Source organism: Coloeus monedula (assembly GCF_965178545.1).
Source record: "Coloeus monedula genome assembly, chromosome: 6".
NCBI lineage: Eukaryota > Metazoa > Chordata > Aves > Passeriformes > Corvidae > Coloeus > Coloeus monedula.
Window position 1 is genome coordinate 49,589,469 of NC_138786.1, and position 26,451 is coordinate 49,615,919.

At 42.2% G+C, this 26,451-nt stretch overlaps 1 protein-coding gene across 1 annotated transcript in view; it reads right to left on the bottom strand.

The window, feature by feature from the left end:
- Positions 1–346: 346 nt before the first annotated feature.
- PRIMA1 (proline rich membrane anchor 1) overlaps positions 347–26,451 on the bottom strand; it is a gene marked incomplete at both ends in the record, with an annotated part of 48,252 nt that continues 22,147 nt past the window's right edge. The window contains 2 exons of the mRNA XM_082283670.1: positions 347–446; positions 17,783–17,912. Coding sequence (XP_082139796.1) covers positions 347–446; positions 17,783–17,912 — 230 coding nt within the window. The remainder of the gene's footprint in view (positions 447–17,782; positions 17,913–26,451) is intronic.

Below are 26,451 nucleotides of genomic sequence, written 5' to 3' on the forward strand. Positions count from 1 at the left end.
TTTGCGGACACTCAGTTCCAACATAAAAGTAGGGGAAGAAGGAGGAAGAAGAAGAAGCTGGAGGCATCACGACATCGCTTTCGTGGGATGCAGCATGCAATGCTCATGCCTTTGTGAGGCCTTTTCTCTGGGCACCCCAGGTGGGTGAGTTTATCTTCCCTTGGAGTAGCAGCAAGCCCGGAGAGCAGCCTGCTTTTCTCTTCTGGATCACTGATGCATGCGCTGTTTCTGAAATGAAGTCCTTGGCCGCACAGCTCCCTTCGTTGCCTCATTTCACCCACCTTGCATACTCCGTGTGTGTGCTTCAAAAGTTTACCACCTCCTGCGCCTTGGTGGGGTTCGGGGATTATACGACTGCATTGTTATCAACTGTCTTGTTGTTTTGGGAGGAGGTCATTGCATATTCGGACCGACTGGTTCCGTTCTCTTCTTTCCTCATTGGTTTCCTTGGGTGATCCCAGGTTCAGTGATGTACAGGCAGGGTGGGGAGAGAAGAAAGAACAGAGATAAACATCTTCTTTGTCAATACAGACTCAAAGCAAGGAAATGTAAGGTACTTAATAATACTGAACTCTTCCTGTTTATTTTTTCCTTTTTGAACACAGGCCAAACCAGCAGCTAAATTTTGTCAAGCATCATAGTCCACCTGGAAGGTGAGAGATCTGATCCTAAGGTCTCATGATGTGCTATTGGTGTCCCCGTGTTAGTCTGTTAATGGATACAGGTGTACCTGTTGCATGAGATGAAGGCTGCTGGAAGGAGCACCCTCCACTGCCACCTTCATCTCTGGAACACAGGCTGGGATGCTGGGCTGGGTGCTGGGCTGGGCTCTGCCTTGGGGTAGTCATGACCTCTCTCCTCAGAGTGTCACATCATTCAAACTGGGATGATGACCAGTCATAACCACCAAAGACCCAACTCCCTCACCAGCAATCATGAAACCACTGTGTTCGGTCACTAGCAGTGGACTCATCTGACCAGTGCAGACGTGTACACCTGTGGTGACCACCCCAGACAATCTCCACAGCCAATGGTGAGAAACAGGCACTTATAAAACACAGTTCAGTACAGCTTAAAGTGGATGTCCAAAATACGTCAGATGCTTTGTGCCCAAGGCATCTGTGCTTCCCTGCACTGTCTGTAAAGGCAGGCTAGTCTGCTAGCCCACATACAGGTGTCTGTGCTCTGGGTGCCTGCGTTAGTGACTGAAACATGGTGCCTGCTGTGACCTACCAGACTTTGAGCACCAGTTGCCCTTCTTGTTTTATTTAGTGGCCACTCATACTATTTGGTAAGACAGACCAGGATCACCAGTGTTAATTGTGAGACAATTCAGGAAATGCTCAACAAGTGCAGAAAACTATCAAGCATCTGTACATCACAGAGCCAAATCATTAATTTAGGATTTTATAGTTACTCTGAAAAGGGAGACCTCAGATTAAGTTCTGTAACAGACCATGTTCCATCTTGTAACTTCGCCCCACAACTTCCCTTCTCAAAAGAGGCTTAATTGAAGCTTTAAACATAACAGGAGGAAAAAGCTTTGTGCTTTCCACATAGATACTCCAGACATGAATGTCTTGAGATTAAGGTGTTGCTGAGGGCCAAAAGAGGACCAGATACATGTATTACAACAGTCAGTTTGTGCAACTGTTCTTGTCAATGTTTAACAAAACAAACAACAATTAATAAAAAATGGTTAATGACATTTAATTTCAGCAAAGTATTAATGAAAGATTTATGGAGAGTTATTACAGGTAGGTAAATTTGTTTGCTTGTAATCTCAAAGAAAATACTTCTGATTGTGATATTTTGTGGCTCTCTACCTGGTAAGAGTTAAAAGCTTGTTAATATTCCATGATTTCAGCTGTTAGAGAATGGAAATGGAAGGGGAGACTAAGAGTTGTTGAGACCAAGGGATTTGATGAACTGTTTTTCAGTGCTCAACATGCAGTGCCTGTCTGCATCTGACACGAGGTCATGTTGGTTTTTCTTCTGTGACACTGCAAAGCACCCATCCACCGTGCCACATCCCTGGCAGGAGGAATGGAGAATCTGATGGCAATGCTTATTTTTTTTCAGGGCAGGAAAAATGGCGTGGCTGTCTAAACTTCTCTGCTGCTTTGAAAAACTCTTCTGTTTTTCTTTTCTTCCAGTTCGAAACATACCAATGGTTAAAAAATGAAGACATTTTTGCCACTTCTACTTGCAGTTTTTCTCCTATCTACCTGTTCTTTCTTTGGTCTCCTATGTTTCTGCACCTCTCCAGTTCCATTTTCTTTCCCTGTCTAGATTTCCTCTTCTTTCTTTATGTTAAAAAATGCCTTTCTCTCATTTTTATCTACATTTTTATGTTTTCTAGTAGTGATTTTAAGATGGACTGCTTCAGTTGTCCTGAAATTTGCACTTTCCCCTCCCCAGGCTGTTGTCCCAGCACAGACCTGGGTGGATTGGATGCTCTCCTTTGGTGGTGAGATCTCTCTGCAGACCCTGCTGGACAGGTTGCCAGGGATATCACACCACTGGCACTTGCATGCAGTGGAAGGGGATTTTTTTCAGAGCCTGCAAACAGGGGACTGGAGATTTTATCAAGGTTTTGCTTCTGCCTTATCAATTGTGCAGGGTTAGTGCTAGCAAAACAGAGCAGTTATTTTCTTGAATCTCAATGAAAAGACTGTTGTCAGATGCAAAAATTCAGGCTTGAAGACTGCTCTGTTTAACTCCTTCACTCAATTGTTTTCAAATGCACAACAGGCAGGGATTTGGGGTCAAACTTGCCCCAGTTACACCATTTAAATCACTGGCTTGGCACACTGGTATGCACTTGTCACTGTGATTAATCTGACCCATGTATTTAGATATACAAGGTCATGTTGGCTTGTTGTGATTTTTCAAGTGCCCTCTTGCATTAGGACATTGGCTCTCTGTGTGCCACTAGCTCTGTGCCACTAACTTTTTACTCCAATTTTTGTTGACTGTTGAGATCCAGGCATGCAAATTTTCCTCTTGCACACCAAGGGGAACCTTTTTATCCTATTTTCTGCCTAATAAGCTCAATTATGCATGATCTTCCAAAGTGTGATACTCCAAGCCCCCTTTCAGATGATAAGCTATAGCCACGCATTTATGCATTTCCATTCCAGGGCTGCCCTTCATTGGTTAAAGGGATGTTTCAAATTAGTGAGGAAATGAGTAGGGAACTATTAATATCCATGACATACTCACTTGGTGGCAGGTGAAACAGGCTTTTCACTAATAAGTGGTTTGCATTGTTTTACAGTATAATTTGCTATACATTGTTTAGCAAACAAATTGGGTCTTCATGCCAAACATCTGTGAATGAAACTCTGGCCATGCAACTCTGTACAGCTTAGCACACGCCTGAAATGATGCCTCAGAGTCCATAATGACCTCTCCACCATGCATGCATTAACTTGCTCGAGTCCTAAAATTAAGAAAGCATCAAACAGCCATTTAATAGTGTATTTCACGTGCCAAGCTTAAATTTCAGATGAGGGTCTGATCACATTTTAAATCTCACTTATCAAAGAATTTCATATTGGCTCATCATATTGGCTTGTACCAATCCTCTGCAAAGTCCTGGGTAAAGGTCAATGTACTGATGCACATTCAAACATAATCTGTATGTTCTGTGTTGAGAAAATTTTTTAGAGGAAACATAGTTTTTGGCCCTTTATCATGTCTAGTCACAAAACTTAGTTGGTATATTTGACAAAACCCTCCTTGCCAGCTTTGGCTACTGTGTAAATTTGGCACAGACCTACTGTTTGTAAGGCAATTGTGTGACAGAGTACTAGAAGAGAGCTATACCTCGTGTCCCACTTGTACACACTTCAGAAAATCTCTATCTATGACTACTCAGACAAGATCAAGTAAAACCAGGGGAGACTATTTATTTAATAATGACTTTATCACGCCTCATTATAGGCTTAAAGAAGTGTTGAGAAGAGTTAAGATCACTTAGACATGGAAATAGAAGTTTTGTCCAGAACAGTAAACTGCAATAGTTTAAAACTCACAGTGCAAACTACATTTCATACACTTATGGGCGCTTCATGCTTGAAAAGGATGAGAATTTAGAATAAAAACTGATTTTGTAAGACATCCTGAGTGTTGCAAACCTGTTTCTATTGCCTACCTCCATAGCAATGTCTCAACAGTGCCAGTGCATCAAGTCCAGCATCTGGGAAGGCTGGGTTCCAAGGAAATCCAATCAAGCTACGAAGGGATGACCTTGGGCTGGCAGTAGAGACATGACAGGATCTCAAATTCACCTCCTTCTGGGGTTCCCATACCTGACTCAGCACTGCCAGGAGACACCTGTCTCCACTTGGGGATTTGCTGCCCTGGATTATTCTCTGGGGAAATACATATCCTATTTCTTCCCAAACAGGAATAGAGTGTCATTATTCTTTTCAAATATAGTTAGAGGAAGAAAGACTGTTTTTTTGGTGTCCATTGTAGGAGGGAATGACCAGTGCTCAGAAGACCAAGTGAAACTTCACTCTTTGTGAGCAGTGGTACAAAATTGTAAATTGTAAAAGCCACCTGCAAAAATCTCTCTATATATACATATATACATGACCGATTGCAGTGTACGGGTGTCAATACCAAATGACAAAGATTTTACCAAAGCTGAAAGCTATGAGGCATCTTTGTACTGTCATTGCACAGCTGTACCTGTGCGAATTCACAAGGTACCCATGCCAAAAATCTCTGCGTGTTTTCAGTTCTTCTCAGGAAGGTGCTTTCAGTAGCATGTAAAGAACTTGTCTCTCTCCTCACTGCTGTTTCACCCCTGAACAAAGCTCTCTGGACAGCTCCATTTGGCAGCCCCACTTGTGGTGCTGGCATGTGCCGGGTTGAGCGTGTGCCTGCTGATCCCTGGGGAAAAGTGGCTGAGGGGAGGTGGAAAATCAGTGAGCTGTTCCACTTATATGTGCAATGATTTCAAAGCTCTTCTCCATAATGATATTTCATTAGCTATCAACACATAAAAGATAATGATTTTCAATAAAATTTGGTCTCATACAACTCATCCGTTTCCTTCATAGGCTTTGTCTAGCCTCAGGGGACGTATAAATAGAAATACCCAGAAATATCCAAGCTACCTACATACCAGCAGAGATCAAGCTGCAGTGGCATCTTCCTGGGTTACAAAAAGTTGTCCAAGAATCAGGGTAAATATCTGTGTAGTTTATTTTCACTCAGTTTTATCTCCAGGACTAGGATGCTAGCAGTACCTGTTTAGAGCTCTTGGCTAGACTTCACTGCTGGAAGCCCAGATAAGATGATGTGTGGGCTGTAGTCACACTTCAAATACATCCTTATTTAGCAGACAGGAATGGAAGAATAAATTTTGTAATGTTATTCAATTACTAGACCATCAATCTGCATAATCTGAATGTTTATAAGAACATAAAGAACATGAATGGAGGCTGTTTACATCTCAGTACTGGGGCACTCATCCAAAAACTGTTTGGTTCATGCTGGCCATCAGTTACCAGAGGTGAATCACTTTCCACAAGAGCAACTGGTGGGAGAAGAAAAGTTGCTTTCTAAGACTGGTATGTGAAGAGGACTCCTGCTAGAGGAGCTCAGTGCACTGACAACAGTTGCTTTCAGGGACACAGCCATTACATTTGTGTGCAGCCACATACAAGGAGCCTTGCTGGCGCTGGCTGGTGGCCAGCCTGGTGCTATGGCTCAGACATATGGGGCTCAGGTTGGAGGAGGACATTTTTCTGGTCAAAGTCTTCAGAATCATGGAAGGAGTCACATTCTGACTTCTACCCTTAACTGCCTCAGAGAGACAAGAAAAAATCAGTCTGGATATATTTTATTTGATAATGTAAAGACAGAAGTCAAAGAAAAAACCCTAATGATGAAAATTCTCTGGAACCTTAGTTTTTCTCTATTAAATTAGTTAACGGCCATATGTGGACCATCTCTCTGTCCAGAAAACAGGCAGTACACTATTCATTACTCGTAGGAAGAGGTTACAGGCTCTCCTACCTCCCACATACAAAGCAAATGTTTTACAGTTATAATAAAAAGCAGCTCCATCTGGACAACTTTTAGCAGCTCACACACTACTGCTCAGTGTTTGTCTCCCAAGGCTTTTACATGTATCCCCCATATTCCCATCTCCACTCAGGTAAGTTAGATAGTCCAGCATCTAAAAGACCAACAAACAGTCTTGCCCCTGTGTTTATTACTTTTTATCACAATATATGATATTTTTAACTTACTCTTCCAAATTAGAAAGTGTTTCAAGTATCTTGGATGATATTACCTGCAGCATTTGGAAGGACTGTGTATACAGGGTGTTTTTCAGTTTTAGATATTTGATGGAGTTCTCCTTCCTCAAGCTGCATTGCCCCTTTGCTCCTTATGAAAACAAATAAAAGTCTTTTGTGAATCAGAAAAGGCCATTCTTTCCCTAGAGACCTTTGAGTAATTCAGTCTTAGCCAAACTGAACCAGTGGTCAGATGATAAATAATATTTACAAGAGCAAGTACCCATACAATTTTTAACATCTTCAGACCTTTTCTGTGCAAGTGCTCTGCATAGTGCTAGGACAATTATGCAAAAGGAGAAAGTCTCTTTCACAGCTCTGGAAATCACGTTGCAGGATAGCTTAACGTAATTCCAAGATACCATCTCCCAGGGAGAGCTTCTTTTCTGACTGTTCACAAAAGCACTTTGAAGCCTGCGATTTACAGCGAACTCGGCTCTGCCTCACAGCCAATTTTAGCTGACCAGTTTCTGGAGTATATTTAAGCAAGCCCTGCTGGCATGTGGGCGATTTCTGTTTTGGGATGGTTCACACTGAAATTCCCCTCTCTGTTCATGGATTGAGCCTTGCTGAGTGTTTCTCCCAGGGTAAAAAAAAAAATCCATACCGCTCTGCAGCCATTCATCAGCACTTAGAGATTCCCTGAGCTGGTACACTCAGGCTGCAGAGCATTGGGGGCAGATCTCTTTCTGCAGAACTGCACCTCTCTCAGCCTGCTGAAGTCACTCTGGGTATGTCTAAAGGGAGGGTTTGGACTGTTCAGATTGCAAGTAATCGCAGTATATTGCTGAGCTGCATGTGAAATTTAAGAAGTGGAGTTTAGTCTTCATTTATTTTCAGCAGTGCAAAGTCAGAGTAATTCCACAGACTTTGTTGGACTTGAGGAGGATTTGTTCTGATGTTACACAGGAAGAAGATCTGTCCCTGCGAGACAAAGGGGATGGATGCAATCCCATTTCCTACTAAGTCTTCAATTAAGCTAACTTCAGAATTATGCTCCTACACGAAACCAATCTTAAGGAAGAGAAGCAGCTTTATTATTAGGATACTGGACAATTAACCAACATAATTGATAAAAGTACTTTCAGTGACCCCTCACATAATAACCCATTCTTTGCATTCCCTCTAATGATCTTTAAAAGGTTTTATTGACTAGAGGGATATTACAGCTGACATTATCTGCTCTCAGTGTAGAATACACTGTCAATATGTTTTGATTATAAGAGCAGAAAAATGAATGGGACTACCGCAAAAAAATGAACTCACGATGCCAGCTTCTTAGCCTGGCAAAAAGCTACTAAACAAAATAAAAATATTTAAAAAAACCCAACCCACCTCCCGCCCCCCCAAAAAATAAAGACACATTAAATGCATGGAATGAATGCACCTTCAAACAAAGCCAAGACATGTCTGGAAGATGGTCATGGCCATGGCCATGCCTGGCAGTGGACTATGCACTGGCAGTGCCCTTTGGGGATGAGCTGGGCACACTCCTGCCCTCAAAGGCCTGTCTTGTGCAGAGCAGTGCAGGCAGCTAAGGCACAGTCATGGAACTCAGTTCATGGGGCACCACGCTCTGCTAAGCAACACAGAAGCAGCCTGGCATTGGAAATACTTATGCTCCACCCAGAAAAATGGGCTTATTTGTAACTCTACTGCATTAGGCATGATCTGTCCCCACAAAACTGAGGCATGCATGTTCTCACAGGTGCTGGCATGAGGGCAACAAACTTATCTGCCACTCTGTAATACAAAAACACCAGTGGAATCCCAAACCTACATATCTCTCTTAGTTCTTTAAAATTCTCTAGACCTTCTGGAACAGATTGAACAACTATTCAATGCTTGCTATCTTCCAAGTGCTTAACAAACATTAACTAGGAAAACTGGAGAAACATTAGAAGGTGTCCTTACAAAAAGATATCCATACTGGAAGGAAGAGTGGAGGAGGAAAAAGGAACAGGAATCCCCTACCATGTTTGCAAAATGAATGGCTGTTTGTGCCTGTGCTCTGGGTCAGGGAGGGCATCATTACTAAAAAAATGTGGGGTTGGAATAATAAGGGACAGAAAGAGGAGATGAGCAAGGGCTGATCTTCATGGCTCTCTTGCTCTCTCTCAAGGACAGTATGTCTCTCACCAATCAAGTGACTGTAGATACTGCCATTTTAGGCAATGGACTTTTCCATCCCCCAAATTATGCTACTTTGTGGCCAGATTTTTTGCCAAATGCAGATAGCTACCTTGCCATTTAATCACTGTCAAACATAGGCAACAACTTAAATGATGGACTTGATCCATACAGAAGAATGAGGCTACTGCTATTCACAGAACCATTTAAATATAATTTCACAACATTATTTAAATAGTATGATTAATTTCTGTGCAGATGTACAAAAATTCTCTACAGATTTTCTGTTACAGAAATGTCTTTGAAAGAAGAGTGTCTGCAACACAAATAAATGCAAGGAGCTGAGAAGAAAATTAAAACTTGTAAAATTAACTGACCATTGCAGCTATCTAGATCACTTTGCATTTGAGGCAATCTGTCTCTGCCTTCAACCAGACTGAGACCACTGATTTTCATGCAGCTGCTTCTGGCTTTCTCCACTCACAATGAAGAATCTGCAGAGCCAGACCCTGCTCTTTGAAAGATAAATGCAAACCCAACGTCCATGGATTGCACAGGATGGTCCCAGCCTTCCCATGTTCGAGGTGTGCCGTGGGGCAAGTCTATGAAGAGGTAAGTCCTGCTCACCATGATGTCTATGCAAAGATTTGGTTTTGTGCAGTTTTAGACAATTGTAACTGGGGACAATTTCTGAGGAAGAATTTGAGTTTAGCCAGTCTCCACACTGGCTTCTCAGGGCTCAGAGCAAGTGAAGGGAAGAACCTACAGTTCCAGCTGCTTGAGAGTACTAACATTTTTCATAAGGTTTCATGCCACTGCCTCAAAAAGCAGACACCAAAGGCAATGCAATTTCTCCATGTGGGTCCTCTTTTCAGGGTCTCTTTCAAAGGCTGGAATGAGGAATGATCCTATTTTCCCACTCTTACCTTGCACACAGCTGGGATGAGACTCTTTACATACACACATCATACCCCTCTGTCAGTGCTTCGCTCCATCACCTGGCGTTAGCCTGGGGAATGGGGCCTGTGGTGCTGCCCCCGACAAACACTCTCTGACATGGCTAATTAACCAGCAGCTCTCCAAGAAGGACAAACCAGTAGCATTGTTCTCCAGCCCAGCCACACCAGCAAGGCTGGCCATATGCCTGCTGAGTGAGGGGATGCTGGAGGGAGAGTGAGGGAAGGGTGTGGTTGAGCAGGATCACCCCAGCAGATGCCATCTTCTCCTATTCCCAGCTCTGCCCACGCTGACCTACCGCATGTCTCGCCTTCATGGCAAGGCTCTCCGAGCAGGGAGCTGTGTGCTGCTTAGCAACCCCGCAGCACGATACATACTGAGCAGTCAGTACAGGGGTTGCAGAGAAGGAAGGACAGATATAGCAGAAATCAGACCGTGCAGCCCCTCCAGCAGCGGCAGCACAGGTCCAAAGGGCTCAAGTGTGGCTGTGATGGATGTGCACCCCATGAGTGTCACAGATATGCAGAGGGGGACCCTGTCTGTACCTTTTCCCTCTGGACAATGTGTTTGTAGGGCAGCGAACAAGGCAGCACAACAAGGTGAGAGGGTGTGAGATGTGCAGTCCCTTCAGCTGGGACCCTCAAAACCAGCTCCACTCAGCAGGACCTGCAGTTGTTCAGCCAGTGGAGAAATGAGGCTTTACTACTTTTACTCAAAATGCACTGCAAATCCTTTGCAGAAAGCAAAAGGCAGCAATAAGGCCACCAAGAAGGTTTCTACAGGATTCTTTTTGTGCAGAGGAAATTTCTGGGTGATAAGGAGCTGGAGTACAGATCTACACCCTCACCCTACTACCATGGGTACAATTTTCTCTGAGTCATAAAAATATTGACCCAGGGACTGCAGGCTTCTGCTGCTGGGTTCTTGCAGGTTGTAAAAACACAGTCCTGAGCTCAGATACTCCAGATAATCAAGAGAAAAAGTTTCTTCAAATGTCTCAGCACATTGTGCTGGCTATGCCTCAGCCACAGCTGTGGCTGTTCACTAACAGGGTCAGCCACAAGCACCCTTACATCAGCTTGCAAAAACTATGACTGGCTTAAAAACTAAATGAATGCCTAAGAAAATTTTATTTCTTTGTCTTTAGGAAAAAATGTAATAAAAACATCATGGTGAACCTGGCACCTCTCCTATATGTTTCAAAGCTCTAGTATTAACTTTTATCTTCTATTCGTGTTGGGTTAAATCCAAAATGCTGCAACCAATATAATTACACCAGCATGAGCATTATATTCTGTCACAAGTGTGTAAAATCCACCCATGAATATCAGAGTTGCACTGAGGCAGTAACTCTCAACAATACTTGGCTGTATGGGTCGACTTCTGCCCATTTGATGTGGCACTCTCACCTGCAGTAGAAAACAAGAAATGGCAAGCTTGTTTCTGGTGATACTGAAAAACTAATTTGTTACAGGACAGACCATAGTTCTCTACAGATTTCTCTTGGCATCTTTGTCAATATATCACAAATTAGGAGTGAACAAGTGCAAAATGATCCATAAGATAGTATTCTGTGAAACACTTGGACAACTTGTTTTATGCTAAAGACTAAAGCCTCCTGGAGGCTTTCAGTGTTCCTGGCTATGAGAAACAGTGGGGCATTTTATCCATTTATGACCACAAACTTTCTCCCAAGCAGAATTTGTGAGTTTGTATAACTTAGAAGAGACAACGAAATCCTGCCCTACAACAGTTACAAACACATGTAGTACTTATAAAAGTCCCAAACTGACAGCACTGGAGAGCAGATCCTTCTGCTTTTCTGACCAACACATTCTGCACAGACAACAGCAAAACAAACTGTTCTTCACAGCAGTGCCCATGTGGCTTGGCTCAGCCATCTCTCCAAGTAAAAGGCTATTTTATCTACTTCAGTCATCAGCCCTTGAGCTGTCCAGGGAGCCTAACAAATAGTTGCAATACTTTTGCTATTCTACTTAAAAAATGACGCCAACCCTCCATCTTGATGCACCTAAAAAGCATCGGGCAGCACCAGCTATTAGTCCCCTGTCCAAAACCCCCAGTGATGCCACTGAATGAGTAGAATAAATACAGCAGAGCTCTGGCATCTCCAGTGGGCTTGGGTCAAGCTGTAAAGCTCTTCAACAGCTTGTCTCATAAACACCACCCTGGAAACTGCTGCACAACCAACATCCGGACTTCAATACTGTTTGGGAGAATAACTTATTTTCCTTGTATTAGCCCTCAGTTTTCATCAAGCAAGGCTACATTTAGTTTAGTAAATAGTGATAAATTTGAAAGAACACAAGAAAACCAACAAAAACTCTCCATCCGTGAAGATACTTAAAACCCAGCAGGATACAAACATAAGCAAGCTGCTCTAGTTGACTCTGCTAGAGCAGAAGTTTGGATTGGATGCTTTCAAGTGGTCCCTGCCAACCTCAACCATCCTGTGATTCTAAAAGCTCATATCTTGATGATTAGAAAATGGGATCTCCTGCAGGAAGATTGGTAGCCCAGGGTATTTAAATTGTCTTTAGTAGGTCATCTGCAGCCTCATTCCAAGGACGGGAGTCAATTCACCACTGGGAGATGATTAGGCATACAGGCTAAGCAACACATGGGGATGTTGGGCTTTGGTTAGAGGTGACAGAAGGCCTGGACAGTGATGTTCAGGGGTAGATACTAATCCTGTTGTTGATAAACATCAACATTCAGACAGTGGAATCAGGCCACAATGCAAAGGTCTTTTCCTTACTTTTCCAAAATGTTCAAGTCTGCCTTTCTCTCAGCTGCCCTCAGTAACTTTCCCAAGGTCTTTCAATGAAGACTCTATTCCCTTTTCAATGGCACTTCTTAGGGATTGATCCCTTTTGCAGAGCTGAACTGGTCTGACATCAATGAATTGCATCAAAGACACAGAGATCTGCCCCCACAGACCATCTTCTTCCCTTTGGGTGTCTCCCACTCAAACAGTACTTCTAAACATATCTTTCCCACCAACTATCTCACTCTATCTTCTGAGTGATTACTGTCTTTCCCTGCACCTGCTGAGAATTAAGGCACCATTTCAGTACAAACTCCTCTAATGTGTCAGGGAGAATAGGAGACATTAACAATTTCAATTCACCTTGACCTGTCATCAGTAATGCTGTGAATTGCTCTTCAAAGCAATTAAGCACGTTTAGGATTCTGTCTTCTCTGCTCAGGTTAAACAGCACCGTTTTGTTGCAATTAATATTGATTTTGGACTATATCATGCTTGGCCTCAGTGGCTCATAGGAGATGACCATGTAGAGGACTACACAGTTCTTGCTCTTTGGGGGAGTGAGTGGTACAAAACTGGCTGGGGGAGAAGTGCAGGGCCATGGCCTGTTTAGTGGGACACAAACCCCTGCTCCATGGGACACCTTCACCACAGCTCCCACTGCCAGTTCTTGGCCGCTTTAAGGTCTCAGTGTCCTCCCTTCACAAGTATATTGTTAAACAAAGCCAAATTTCAGATCTTTGCTCCCGCTTCTGAAACTAGACTTTGCAGTATACAGGGACCATAAATCATACACAAATGCTAAGCACCCTAAAAATACCTGAGCAATGAATTTTAAGACAGTTTAAATATGACCTGTCATTTTATTTCAGTACAGTATTTTCTTTCATTTAATTATTATTTGAAGGTGAACTCAGCACCTATGTAAGGAAGTGCCTATGTAGGCATTTATAGTACCTTTCTCTCAGGCTATGAGACATATAAAACAGTGGCTTCACAAAGTTAGAAGAGTGAATAAAAGGTGTATCACGTAAAACTTCGCTATCATCAACCCACTTTCCCTGCTGACTTAGCAGGAGAGCTTTTTTGGCAGCAAACCCTGCAGTACATCTGAGAACAGATGTATCCATCCTATCTGAAATCCAGCAGAACCAAGGAGCCACATCACTAAGCACAATGAACTGCTCATGGGTCATCTCAGACTGCAGGGAAGTTCCAGAGACACTGAGTAGATGTTTTTCGCATGTTGGAAAGCCATCTGAAACACTCCCTGCCAGGTTGAATAGCTGGCACATCACTTGTCATAAAGACCAGGATGCTCAGCCTTGCTTTCCCCTTCGAGCTTTGACAGATGGCTCCGTTATCTTAATTTCATACAGGGAGCCAGGGATTTATTTTTTCCTCTTATGTAAATATCTTACTCCCCTCACAGACAGTGACACACCAGTGAGCTGCAGAAATAGGATTACACACTGCATGTCCTGCTCTCCCCCATCTCAGTTCCTTATTTACCAAACAACTCTCGTTAATCCTCTTTACTGTGTTTACTTCCCACTTCCCTCTAGTCTTACTGTCTTACTACTATTCAGGTACTTGCAGATGTCAAAAAAAGCTTAAGAAACAGTCACCTCCAGAGCTGATTAAAATTGAATTCCATTGATTGTTTTTTAATTCACACCAGATAAAGGTTTGTTAGAGCTGCTGGCATTCACGGTGCACTTGCCCAACCCAAAAATCACATAATACTGAAATGATCCAGCCTTCTCCAACCTGTGTTAGTTTATGAATTGTCTTTGGACTTCCTGCTTTTACTTCTTGATTACAGTTTTTCGGGGAAAGAGTGAGAATGGCAGGTTTTTACAGACAAAGACATGGTAGAGAATTATTTGGACATATTCTAGATTTTGAAGCAGTTATTCATCTGCTCTTTTTATGTGTTACAGAAATCCCTGGTAGTGTGATCACTTTTTTTATCCATGAAATGTATGGAAAAGTCCCACTGCTTACACTGAGGCTGAGTCCCAGCCAGTGATCAAGCCTGTCCCAGAAATCTATGAATGTCACAGATGGTGCTAACTGACTATTGCTATTTTTTTTCTGATGTGCTATGGAAAAGATTCTTAAGAGAAAATTTACATTTTTTAAAAAAGTGGAAATACCCCTCTAACACAAAGACCATAGAAAATAGCTGGTTTTCCACTGCCAAACTGAGTGTGCTATCATCACATAACCATGCTCCAGAACAACGTAATATCACCTGGGGTCTCCTCTGGTGCTTGATCTATTCAGCAACACACATCTGTACCTGGTGTGCCAGTCATGTGTCCAATGCTGCAGTCACCAGCAACACAAAGATGAAACTTAGAAGTTGCTTGAAGCACCTTTGAAGTATCACTCCATAGGTATCTTCCCAGAGTTCAACCCATCTGAGTATTAACGCTGATGGATGCAATTTGGTGAAAGTTCCCTCATAGACCAGAGAGGTCAAATCCAATCACTGGAATGGATTTCAGCATTTCTTGTGACCATTTCATATTGGGAGAACCTGACTATTTCCAGGGTAGATGCAGGGATGGAGGTAGTAGCGTACTTGCATGGTTCAGGTAGTTATTATATACAAAGAAGCACCAATCCACTAGGTTGTATTTTATTACAAATCACCTTAGTGCCTAAAATTGGTGGTACGCTGAAGTTTTAGCTTTTATGAGGGAAAACAAACTACCCCAGGAGACACAGTTTATATATAGATTGAATAAAAACACAGTTGAGTTATGATACCTCGAGGACAGTCACTACCTCTCTTCCTGCTACAGAAAAGCAGACATAAGAAAGTTTGACTGGGTCTGGCCCTTTGAAACAGTAAATGAGATTTCAACTTAAGCACAATAGGATTTTTCTTTTTCTTTTTACTTCAAATTTGATTCTTATGAAAGTGAGGGATTAATACAACAGATCCAGACTTAATGCAAATAAATCCCTGCCTGCACTTTCCTACTGAAGCATTTAACCCTTGTTACACCCTACAACCAGATGACTGCTGTTACTTCATTCTTTGGCACCTCTTCAGTGGAGGTAGGAGACAGATTTGTCAAAGGTGCTGCAGTGACAGAAATACCAGTTCCAGGAGATATGCAGGAAGATATGCAGGAAGAAGGGCCCAGGAGGAGCATAGAGGAGAGCTGGTGGGATGAGGGTGTGAGAAAGGATGGGAAGAGCATGGTTATGGAGCTTAAAGCTGGGAACACAGTGGAGAACTCTTGGCTTCAGCATCACTCATATTAATCCCCTTACTCTTTCTCTAGTCACTTCTACCTTCCAGCAAAAAACAAAATGAAGGATTTCTCACACTAGCTAAAGCCAATTCAGCTCAACAATACGTGATAATACTATGTTGAAGGCAGAGATGCTTTTCTTGTGAACCACCTGATCTTATTTCCCAGCATTTATTGACAGATATCTTTTACAGTGGATCAAGAAACCTGAACTACTGGGGAATGCTGCCAGGCCCTTTAGGGATTCTTTTAGCAGAGCTGTTTTAGGAAGGACTCATTGATGAAAAGAAATGCTCTAGTTACCCTGTAAAATTATAATTAATAAGATTTTCTTTCATAGCTGTCCATCCCACATCTGAGCAGTTTTTAGCTTAGCATTTGTCAGCAGTGTGAATGTCAAAAATAAGAAGATCTAAGAGGAATTTTCCCTCTTCTCTGAGCCTAATGCCTGTTCAAGCGCTGACTTGTAGGTTGATATTCATGCTGTTGACAAATAATGGGTGTCTTCATCAAGTATCAGTATTACTCTTTACTGACACGAAGCATGGGACTGTTATGTGAATTCCTCAAACCTTTGCAAGGCAGCTCTAAATCTGTCTCTTTAAATTTAATTTCTATTCCTCCCATCTATTTCTCCCATCTACCAGCATCACAGCGGATTCGAAAAGCAATTCCTCACGAGGCACAAGCTGCACTGGAGAGTTCCTGCTCTCATACATATATTTTGCAGCTTTGACACAAATCATTCACAGTTTGGCAGTAGGCAGACAACTACAAATGAGCAGCAATGGTAGATCAGCAACTACGAGATTTCACACTGTGCTACCGATTCAACTGGATGCCAATCTCAGTCCTCCAGAGACAATTTTTCAAAAGTGCAGTAGCTAGAGTGAAAGCTTTCCAGATCTCCCAAAATAATAAACATTCACTTTAGCTAAACTAGAATAGCAAAGATATTTATGTAAATTTAATAAGAAATAAAATAGAAATTTTCTCTTCTTGCTGGAATTCTCCCGTTTTGATGCCCTTTCAAATCCTGCATAAATTTTTCAACAACCACCAAACATGTCCAGTGCTCCACCACTGTGATAGCCTTGCTGAGGCTCAACAAAAATCTTGCAATCACTTTGCACGCAGATAACATTTGTCATAAAAACTATTTTCATTTCTTTTCCTTTCTGCCTCACTCCAAAATATTATCACTCCAAAATATTATCACTCAGAAAGCATGAAGTTGAAAAAAACTGTCATTTAATCCAAGCTGAAATTCAGATGTCACTGCAGTGTCTCATGAGAGCTATGGACGGGCATCCTGCATTCTCTACTGCAGGCTGGGTCACCTGGATACACCAACAGCTCCCAGCCAAGATACTCAGAGTATGAAACAGTGACACCACGAACACACAGCTGTGGGGTGTGGCTAGAGCCATACTAAAAACAAAAGAGAAATGAACCTTATGCATCTGGCCTACAATTCCCACAAGTTACTTTCTCTTCTAAATCAACCCTTTGGACTTGCATTTGGAACCTTCACATGGAAATGTTAAAATTTTGACCTTTTCCACCAGAAATATGAAATGTTATTCAAGTGAAGAAATTATTTTTGCTCATATTTTTCTGTGTAACTGAAGTCAATAATTCCTAACTACTCGAGGCCTAGGCAAGTGCAACTATTGCAAAGACAGTGAGCTGAAATGGCTACTTCACACTGTTGTACACAGGCTTCACAGAGGCTTTTACATTAAAAGAGAAAGGTTTTGAATTTTGTTCTGTAGGTTATAATATTGAAGCAAGAATAAATTAGAAGTACGGTCTCCAAATGAAAACTACACATATTACTCAAGGCTTTGAGTTAGAAGACTTTGCATTCATTTGAAATGTCAAAATTAATAATGGTCCTGGGCCAAGAATCTCACATCCCACATGTAAATTTTGAACACTATCAGAAGTAGTGTTCAAATACAAGTAGTACAGTGTTTCCTACCTCTACACTTGGCCAAGCCAAAGCTCTCCACTTTCACCGGCAACCTGCAGTAATTTGACTTTGGGCAAGTTCTTATTAATCTGAACACCATAACTCTATCCCATTTCTACTTTTTCTCTTCCTCATGCCCATGAGTACATTGAACTACATCCTTTACACATACAGGGTAAGGTACATGAAGTGACTTTCCAGTGAAAACACACATTGGCTACAGGACACCTTTTGCCTTTTGAATGTCTTTAAACTGAACAACATATTGTAAGACAAGTCTTGGGTCAGCCTCTGTGGGGCTGCATTGCCCTAAGTGCAGTAAAAGCATCAGGAGTCTTACCTTTTTATGGCTTTGTAGCAAATGATGACAACTACAAAGAGGAACACTAGTGTGGCGCAGCATACTGCAATGATAATAACCAGGCCTGGCCACCAGGTCTCTTCAGTGGGACAAAAGGTAGACTTGGGAGCTGTAAAAAGAGAGTGGAAAAATACATGAGTTCTCCCAAATCAACAGGGTATAATCAGATATGCTTCAGTCACTCACACAGTAGCACTATACCAGGACCACAGATACATGCAAAGATGTTATTTCACATTTAGGACCTGTTTCTTTCTTTTCCCCAAGCAATCAATTTTTCTTATTGGTACTAGATATTTCTTGTCATGGTCCCTAGATGACCAAGTTCTCAGTGTCAGTGTTGTCTACAACCTGGTACTCAGCACGAAGGAGAAAGGCTCATCTCTGCTACCAGTGGGAAACATCTTCTTCCTCTGCATTGGCCATCTCCCGCTGCACCAGAATTAATTTTAGAGAGGGGTATTATGCTGATAAGAGCACGTTTTCAAACCCCATTAGGAGAGGTTTGTTGGGAGACAAAGCAGTGGCTCCCAATCTGTATTGTAGTTAATATTACTGTAACCTTGGAGTGAGGAAGGGGGATTTGTTCTAAAAGAATGTGAGTTCTATTACATTTACTGATTGCTTTCAGAATATTATAGTTGACAAGCTTCTTTTCCATTAAACTACCTTTGAATTCTAAGTCACATAGTCAAGAAATGTTAACATTAAGAAATGTTAACTTGTGGAAATATAAGCTACTACTATTACATTTTTCTTATTGCATTTAGGGATAGAATTGTCCATTTAAGTACCACTCAAAACAAGAAATATTTTGTATCTGGTGACATTTAGTTATAATATTTCCTTCAGGGCTAAGTTCTTTTTCCCATGCTTTGAGGGGACACATTTCTGGAAGGATGGTGAGTAACAGCCAATGCCATCAGCAGTACCAGTGTATTGCAGAGGGGAGAGAGAGCCTTAATGCAGCCTGTGCAGACACATAAATTCCATGAGAATTTTGGTCACCTTAAGTGACATTTAATAATGATTCAGTTGATGGGACTGTCTGTATCTACATTCTCAGCTAAGTAGGTGAGAGAATGAAATACAGAAAAAGGCTCTGAGTCTAATTGTTAAATTGATATTCTGAACTTCCAGTTATACACATCATAAATAGCTGAACAAGTTAAAATATGTCATCGGTCCAGTATCATTTATTGTGATTTGACATCTCCTCTGTCTCCTGTGTTTGATTAAGAAAATACATGCACATACCCTTAGATTAACATTTAATAGATTAAATAATGAATAACATGATTACTGAGAAAATTTGCTTTTTCCAGTTGCAAGATGTATAGAGGAATTGGCAACATTCACCCTGAGGAATCTGCAGAAGCGCCTTAGGAAAAGACTAGGTAAAGAACTATAAGAAGCATTAAAAATAATAAACCCAACATCCTGACAACCAGTGGTTCCCAGCTCCTCCTTTGATTACGTTCACTTCTAGACTGCCCCAGGAACTGAATTTCTATTTTATTATTATGTCAGTTGCAGAAGTCTGTTTTCAGGGGATAGTGGAACTCTTTATTGTGTTTTGATAAAGCTAATGATTTTAATATTCTCTGAAAGTTTTCAATTTTTTAAGATTCCAGAACAGAATGCATTTCAAAGATGACAAAATGTTTGCGTGAAGGAGCAGGCAGTGTCAAGGTCAACTCTACCCTCCTGATGCTGTCCTGAAAAACACAGAATGTTGCAGTGAAGTCAAAGGAAAAATATTGATCAGCAGGTGCCATGTAAAATTTGATGAGATCACAGAAGATGGGAGGAGTGGGGCTATCCTTCTCAAGCCCTTTTTCTTCTTCAAAGGCAGGATCAACCAAACTAGTCATAAAGCAAAATGGTGGTGAGACTGGGCTGCTCCTCAGCACAATAAATGAGACTGACTAATGGCAGAGACAGGGTATAAAGCCAGGCTTGTCACATGCCTGTATACCATGTGCTCCTTGATGGTTTATCACCGTATTTTTACATGGAGAATAAACAGATACATGTGGGATTCAACAGTAAACATTACTCCTATATGCAGTCATTAATGACAGGAAAATAATGCTAATGGGGAGGTGACTCCTAATCCACCTCGCTCAGTTCCTTTCCCCACTGGTCCAGACTGGGCACTCAAAAAGAAGCACAAGAAATCACACTGGAAGCTACCAAAGCCTGTTTCTTAGTGGCTCATGTTTTCATACAGATTTAAAAATTATTTTCTATTTCTACTCCTTATTAATGCAGTGCTAATCTTGTTTTCCTTTGAAATATCCACTTCTTTTTTAATAAGTGCCTAGTTACATGTGCTTTTCTGCCTTTTTCAGTATGTGTTCACAGAGCCCTCATACCCTGGCACTTCTATGTCCTTAACGCATTTCTCCTCACAATTATTCTCTGAGGAAGAGCAGAACTGCATTTCATCCCCTTATGATGATGGGAAGGCTGAGCCTGGCCTGCATGGATGACTCCTCTGTGTGCAGCCAGAAGTGTCAGCTGAGAGAGGAACTTCCCAAAGAGCCAGCAAGACGACTGGGAAGCACCATATCTTCAGAGAGCCTCTTAGTGAGTCCCACACCGAGCTCGTGATGCTAGGGAGGTGTTGATGTCCCAGTTCCCTTGGGCTGGAGCTCACAGCTTTTCCCTGGGGCTAGGGAGGCTCTCCATCCTGTGCTTGACTCTCAGATCCCAACTTATCACCCACACTTGGCAAGGGCTGAGCCTGCAGGTGTCAATGATCTCTCAGTGATGAGAAATTATCCTGGGTGAGGGCATCTGCAGCACCCTCTTGCAACTGTGCCGTTTTGCATGGAATAGCAATGTATTTCTCAGGCACTCCCTGAAAGAGCAAAGATGTGGGTCCCAAAGCCTCCTCTAAGGAGATACTGAAATCATTACAAAACACACTGAGCAGAAGATGTCCCACACTACTATAACAATGTCAATGTCCAGTTGTTTCGCCATCTTCACCTTTGATGAAGAGCAGGAAAGCAATTCTCCTGGTTGCTTCCTTCTTTGTACCACCTCTTTCAAACACATTATAAAACCCCAAAAGCTGCATAGTTTCAGAACCAAATTGTGCCCTTTCCCATGAGTAAAGAAACAACAACCCACATACTGCTGTCATTCAGAGAGGTGTAGCTGGGGAGTGGAGGACATCCCTGGATGCCTGAAGTCCCTTTGTCATCACCACTGGGCTACTGAGAACTGAGGGCTGGCCAGCCTGGCCACAGTGGGTGTTCCCTCGGCACCCATCACCATCTCATGTACAGCTTCAGATGCTCAGAGCATGATTGCTTCTTGGTTTGACTCATTCCTGGCTGTTCTTCACTGCTCTCAAAGTCAGCTGAATGGAGAAAATTATTTTCACAGTACAAAACAACTCAAGGAAAATTTGCTTTTTCTGCTAAACCTTGAAGTGTCGTTCTGCACATTGAAAACGCTGCTGAGTGGAAAGTGGTAGGAAAGTGATGACATTTTAAAGAAGATAAGAAGGTTGAGTGAAGTAATCACAGCCTGACATCCTGACAGAAATCCTGCAAAAATAATGAAGATCTCATTCAATTAATAAAATATTAAAATAAATAATTGATGATAAACAGCATAGATTTAGGAAGACATCTTGTCAAACTAACTAGATATTTTCTGAGGAGATTACTAGTTGATATATAGATGTATTAGTGCTAGTGTGATAACTTTAGACTTTGATATGACATCCAACTTAATTCCACGTGCTGTTGAGGTTATAAAACTATAAAGCTACACACAGAGTAAGTGTGGCACACATAAATTGAGTTAAAAGCCAGAGAACCAGTATGTCTCAAAATCTAACTATAAACAGAAAGTTACTGCTGGAAGAATGTGGTTTTTAACAGTGACCTCCCTCTTCCCCCCCAAAATAGGGTGATGAATACTGATACAGTTTGCAAATGGCTCAGGAATGTACTCAACTACACATGGATACAAACACAGTTAGATTAGAAATAGGGTAATTTTAGCCATTAAGGATAATTAATCATTACCATAGTCTATCAGTTCTGGTTGAGTATTTAAATTAAAAACTTAGTTTAAGGTAGACTTTTTATTTTACCTTTAAGAGGTCTAAATTCAGCTAACGAGATTGGACTCAGAATAAGAATTGAGTATGTGAAGAAAACGCTCTGGCTCTGGAAAGTCCACATGAGTACAATGGCATTTATCTATTGGCCTTAAAATTTATGAAATACAAATGTTAGTTAGGTTTACTTTTAGAGGGCCATCACCTTCTCCTATTCCCAACAGCACCAGGCCTAAATAAATACAATGAGCAAATAACCCATTTCAGGCCTGTAGTGGTTAGATGGATCCAACTAATTGAAAACAAATTAATGAAAAGGAGCTTTCAGAGCAAACTGTTTCAGCCCCCAAAAAATCTTACATCTGCTTTTTTTTACTAAGTTTGTTTTGAAGGCTCAGCATAAAGGCACAGCTCCAATTCTAATGTTAGAAGGTATCTGTACACAGCTGGTTCTAGCCAGAAATGTGCATACCAGAAAAGATTAGCTCAGCTATTGAGGGTTTCCCTCAATGTCCAGGCACAAAAATAGAGGTTCTATCATTGGAAAGAATGTTTCCATGAAATTCCCAAGAAGTTCTCCAATTTCTTTTTATCAGATCTCAGTGGGTCATTCTCAAAATCGCTTTGAGCTTCCAACAAAAAATTGTGATGAAGCTGTTTTAATCTTCTGGGTTAAGTATTAAATAGTTTTGTGTATGTTATAAAAGCAATACATGTACTGCCTGAGACAGAATCTAGAAACAGGACTTGGACTTGGACACACCATCAGGTTATCTTTAGTGGTCATGGCTGTAGTTTATAAAGCTCATAATTTCAGAAGCCAGTGCTCCTGCCATTTATTTTGATTAGGGTTATTACTTTCCATTACCATATGGGTTTTAGGCTAATTGCTCTTTGCATGGGAATGCTGGGACATTAACAAGTAACACAACCAAGTCTGTCAGAAGACAGAAAGTGCTCTCTGAGGAGGCCACGCTGAGCTGGTGCCCCTGTGCAGCTCTCGGTAGCGATGCTGAGGCAGGGAGCCTGCACCAGGGCACCCCTTCCCACTGCTGATCCCACAGCAGCCAGCCCTGCAAAGCAAAGCAAAGCAAAACAAAATAGCCTAAATCAAAACAAAGCAAGAAAACCCAGAACAAAACAAAATCAAACTCAGGACTGAGCTGGAAAATAGCGAAGCGAGGCAGTGACCCATGCTCCCCACATGTAATCCCAGGGGAGGTGTCTCCAGTGGACGTTTGTCAATTTGCTCACAGCTTGGGTCACCAGCTGGTGAGTGTCCATTGATGTGATGTGGAAGGGTGACAGTGACCCCTATCACTTCTACAACAGCAACTTCATGCCTAAAAAAGGAGGAGAGCTTTCAAGATAAATCAAAAGTTGATTATTGTTTTTCTTTTGCTTTTATTCCTGTTCTTGCAGAAAGGTCAAGAGTGCTGTCGTAATCATCCTTATGAGACATCTGCCTGTTTTTAATATTGTATACTCACAACAGGCTAAACCCTGCCATCTCTATGCCTGCAGCATTTCTCTTGCTATTGTAGGGCTGCCTGAATCAGCCATGCACTTTTAATTAGCATGCTAGGAAGCAGGATTGGATTTTATTTTGAAGGCAGGCTCATATTCCAAGGGCCTCAAGTGTTTTATCAGTCTTGGTTGGAAATTAAAAGGAATTGAAGATGCAGGCAGCGTGTTTTCAGCAATCTCTAAGTATGTCACATATTCTAGAGACCTGTTAATCTGCTGGCTGAAGCAGGGTTTGGGGTCCTAGCCTCATCTTCACTCATTTATTATTTTGATATTCATGTAAGTTGAATGTTGACATCTCCATTTGCAAGACAGAAAAGACACTAGTTCCTACAGCCATTATCACACTGGGATACAGGGACAAGCCCAGAAAACATGGAGAAGTTTAAATCTGATTTCAAATGTCAAGGTACATGAAAAAACTCCCAGGACACTCTGGTGTCCACTCTGATCTCCCAGTTAAATATGGAGAAGGATTTTGAATCTGTTACAGTTTGGGTCTCTTCACATCAAGGTGTCTTATCCAAGCTCCTGTGGAATAGAGGACTGAAATGAATGCCCTGATTAGTATGAAATAATTTGGGTTCTGTGAGGAGAAACTCTACAGAGAAACAGTTACACAAACACCAGGGCTCAAACATTTACTCTATAAGCATTGCTCTGTGTAAAACATGAGAAACAAGGAGAGCCTCCATCACATGTTCCTATCTTTTTTGAAAAAGCTGATTTCAGTCCTGAGCCTGAGGTCTCTTGTCTACTTTTGCATAAGGCCCTTCACTCCCCCAGCAGCATAGATTCACCCTAAAGTGAGTGCTGATTAACTTAATGTTGATTAATTTCATTGTGTGACAAAATGAAGCCTTAGGCAGCTAATAGAAAAGGTCCAAGGGCTCAAATGATGTAAAAAAGCAGAAGTCCACCCAGCTGTGGGACCAGTGCCAACTGAGGACCTTGTTCCAGAATCCGCATGATGACACTCAGAAGAGAAATGTAGCCGAAGGTCAGGATCTCAGTCTCCAGAGCCCTGGAGGCTGTGGGCTCTCTGGGAACAAGATTGGTTACCTAACCCAGGGCCATGGGGAGAGATCTGTGAGTCAGTGTCAGCTCAAGCATCCCCTCCGTTTGCTGTATTTCATCACGTAGGGACTGCTACAGATGTGTTTGGGTAACGCATGTGGTAGGAACGTGCTGTGTGAACCCAGGGCTGCTCAAAGTCAGAGCATGGAAAAGCAGTCATGGGAAAAACAAATCCTTTAACAGAGCCTGCTAGTAGAGTTTGTGGTGCTGCTAGACTTGATACAAATATAGATCTTCAGCTGTTATTCTAAAAGGCATTTTGGGAACAGGCAAAGTATATGTTCCCTTCCACACTCTTGGATTTAAGTAGAAAATTTCCTGGGAGGATGGGGGGAGAGGAGGCTGACCAGGAAATAGGCAACCTTGGTGTCTGTTCCTGGGGCAGAAAGCCATGCCTGCAGATGTGACCTGCATCCTCACGCTGTCCCAATGCCCAGGCCCTGGGGCTGTGCCTGGCCAGAGGGAACCCTGAGCTCACCTTCACGTGGCAGCCACAGCTGCCTGCAGAAGGCAGCACTGGTGATCACGGACAGACAGGCTTGCCAAAGGAAGGAAGGAACGACATTTTCCAGACTGATGGAGAGGTGGCTGGTCTAGCCCTGCCTGGTTTCCTCAGGCTGTGAGAGGAACTCCCTGGTGTTTGCATATACATATATACACACACAAAATAGATGCACACACATACATGTATATGTATTTGTGTAAAACCACACATATGTAGAAAGGAGAAATATACCATATATTTTTAATGTATGTCTATAAAGAGGTATACATATGCACCCATATAAATGAAACTGCTGCTAATAATTTTGTTAAACATGTTTGCATTCTGAGTGGTTCCTCAGGATTTATTAGTAACTGTTGGTGAGAGAATATATGAGAAAATCTACCAACTCCTTTTTTTCTTCTCCCTCTTCCATGCAATTGAGATTACTTTTATCAGCTGAACATATAAAGGCAAACATTCACATTTGGGGCACCTCTGTATGTATTTGAAATTATTAACTTTGAAGATATAGAAGCTATTAAATATGAATAGATGCACTTTACTGTCTCCCTGGCAGGTCCAAAAAGCAGCCTATCAGCCTCCTTTCACAGCTGTTGCCCTCAGACAACACACCTAGCCATGCTTGAACTGATGGAGGGGAGATGCAGGAGCACAACACATGAAATGCCAAAAGGCAGGTATCAACAGGAGCCCCAGGGCTGGGCCCAGCCCCTCCTGGTCTGGTTGGCCACAGACTCAGAGACAGCCTGCAAGAGGCCATAATCCCCCTCTGCAATGTCTTCAGACCCCACAGCAAAAGCAGAGCAAAGTCTGTGAGCAGACTCTGGGAGGGAAGTGTGGAGGCATTGACAGAATTCAGCTGTGGTAGAGCCAAGACAGGAGGAATCTGAGTAGGTGTGGCCTCAACCACAAGAGCTGGTGGTGGAACCAGGTATTGTCACCACCAGTATGTACAAACAATTAAACGCTGAAGAAAGATAAATTGGATTTGGCCATCACTGCAATGATGCAACATCTTTGCCTCATGGTAAAACATGGTCATGAACAAAGACATTTAGCTGCTGACTGGGGGGCTTTGGGCTTTTGCCCTGCTCCTGGCACCCCAGTGGCAGCTACAGTTGGTCCCCTGGGAGATATGAAATGATGTAGAGACTGGGAGCAGACCACCCTAGAGAAGCAAGATGGTGTCACATACGCTGCCATACCCTTGCATACGTCTGCTCAGAGAAGCTGTGGATACCCCATCTGTAATTTTCCCTTCCAACCCAAACCATTCTGTGGTTCTACGATGTCTAAATATCCAGCATGGAGGTGCCCTGTCATTGCAGGTTCTTGGCACAGCACCTGGGACGAGGCCCCAGCCCTGCTGCTGCTTTGCCATTCCTTCCCTCTGAAAAGCAGAAACAAAGCAAGCTCCAAAGGACAGCTCCAAACACTACAACACCATCGAGT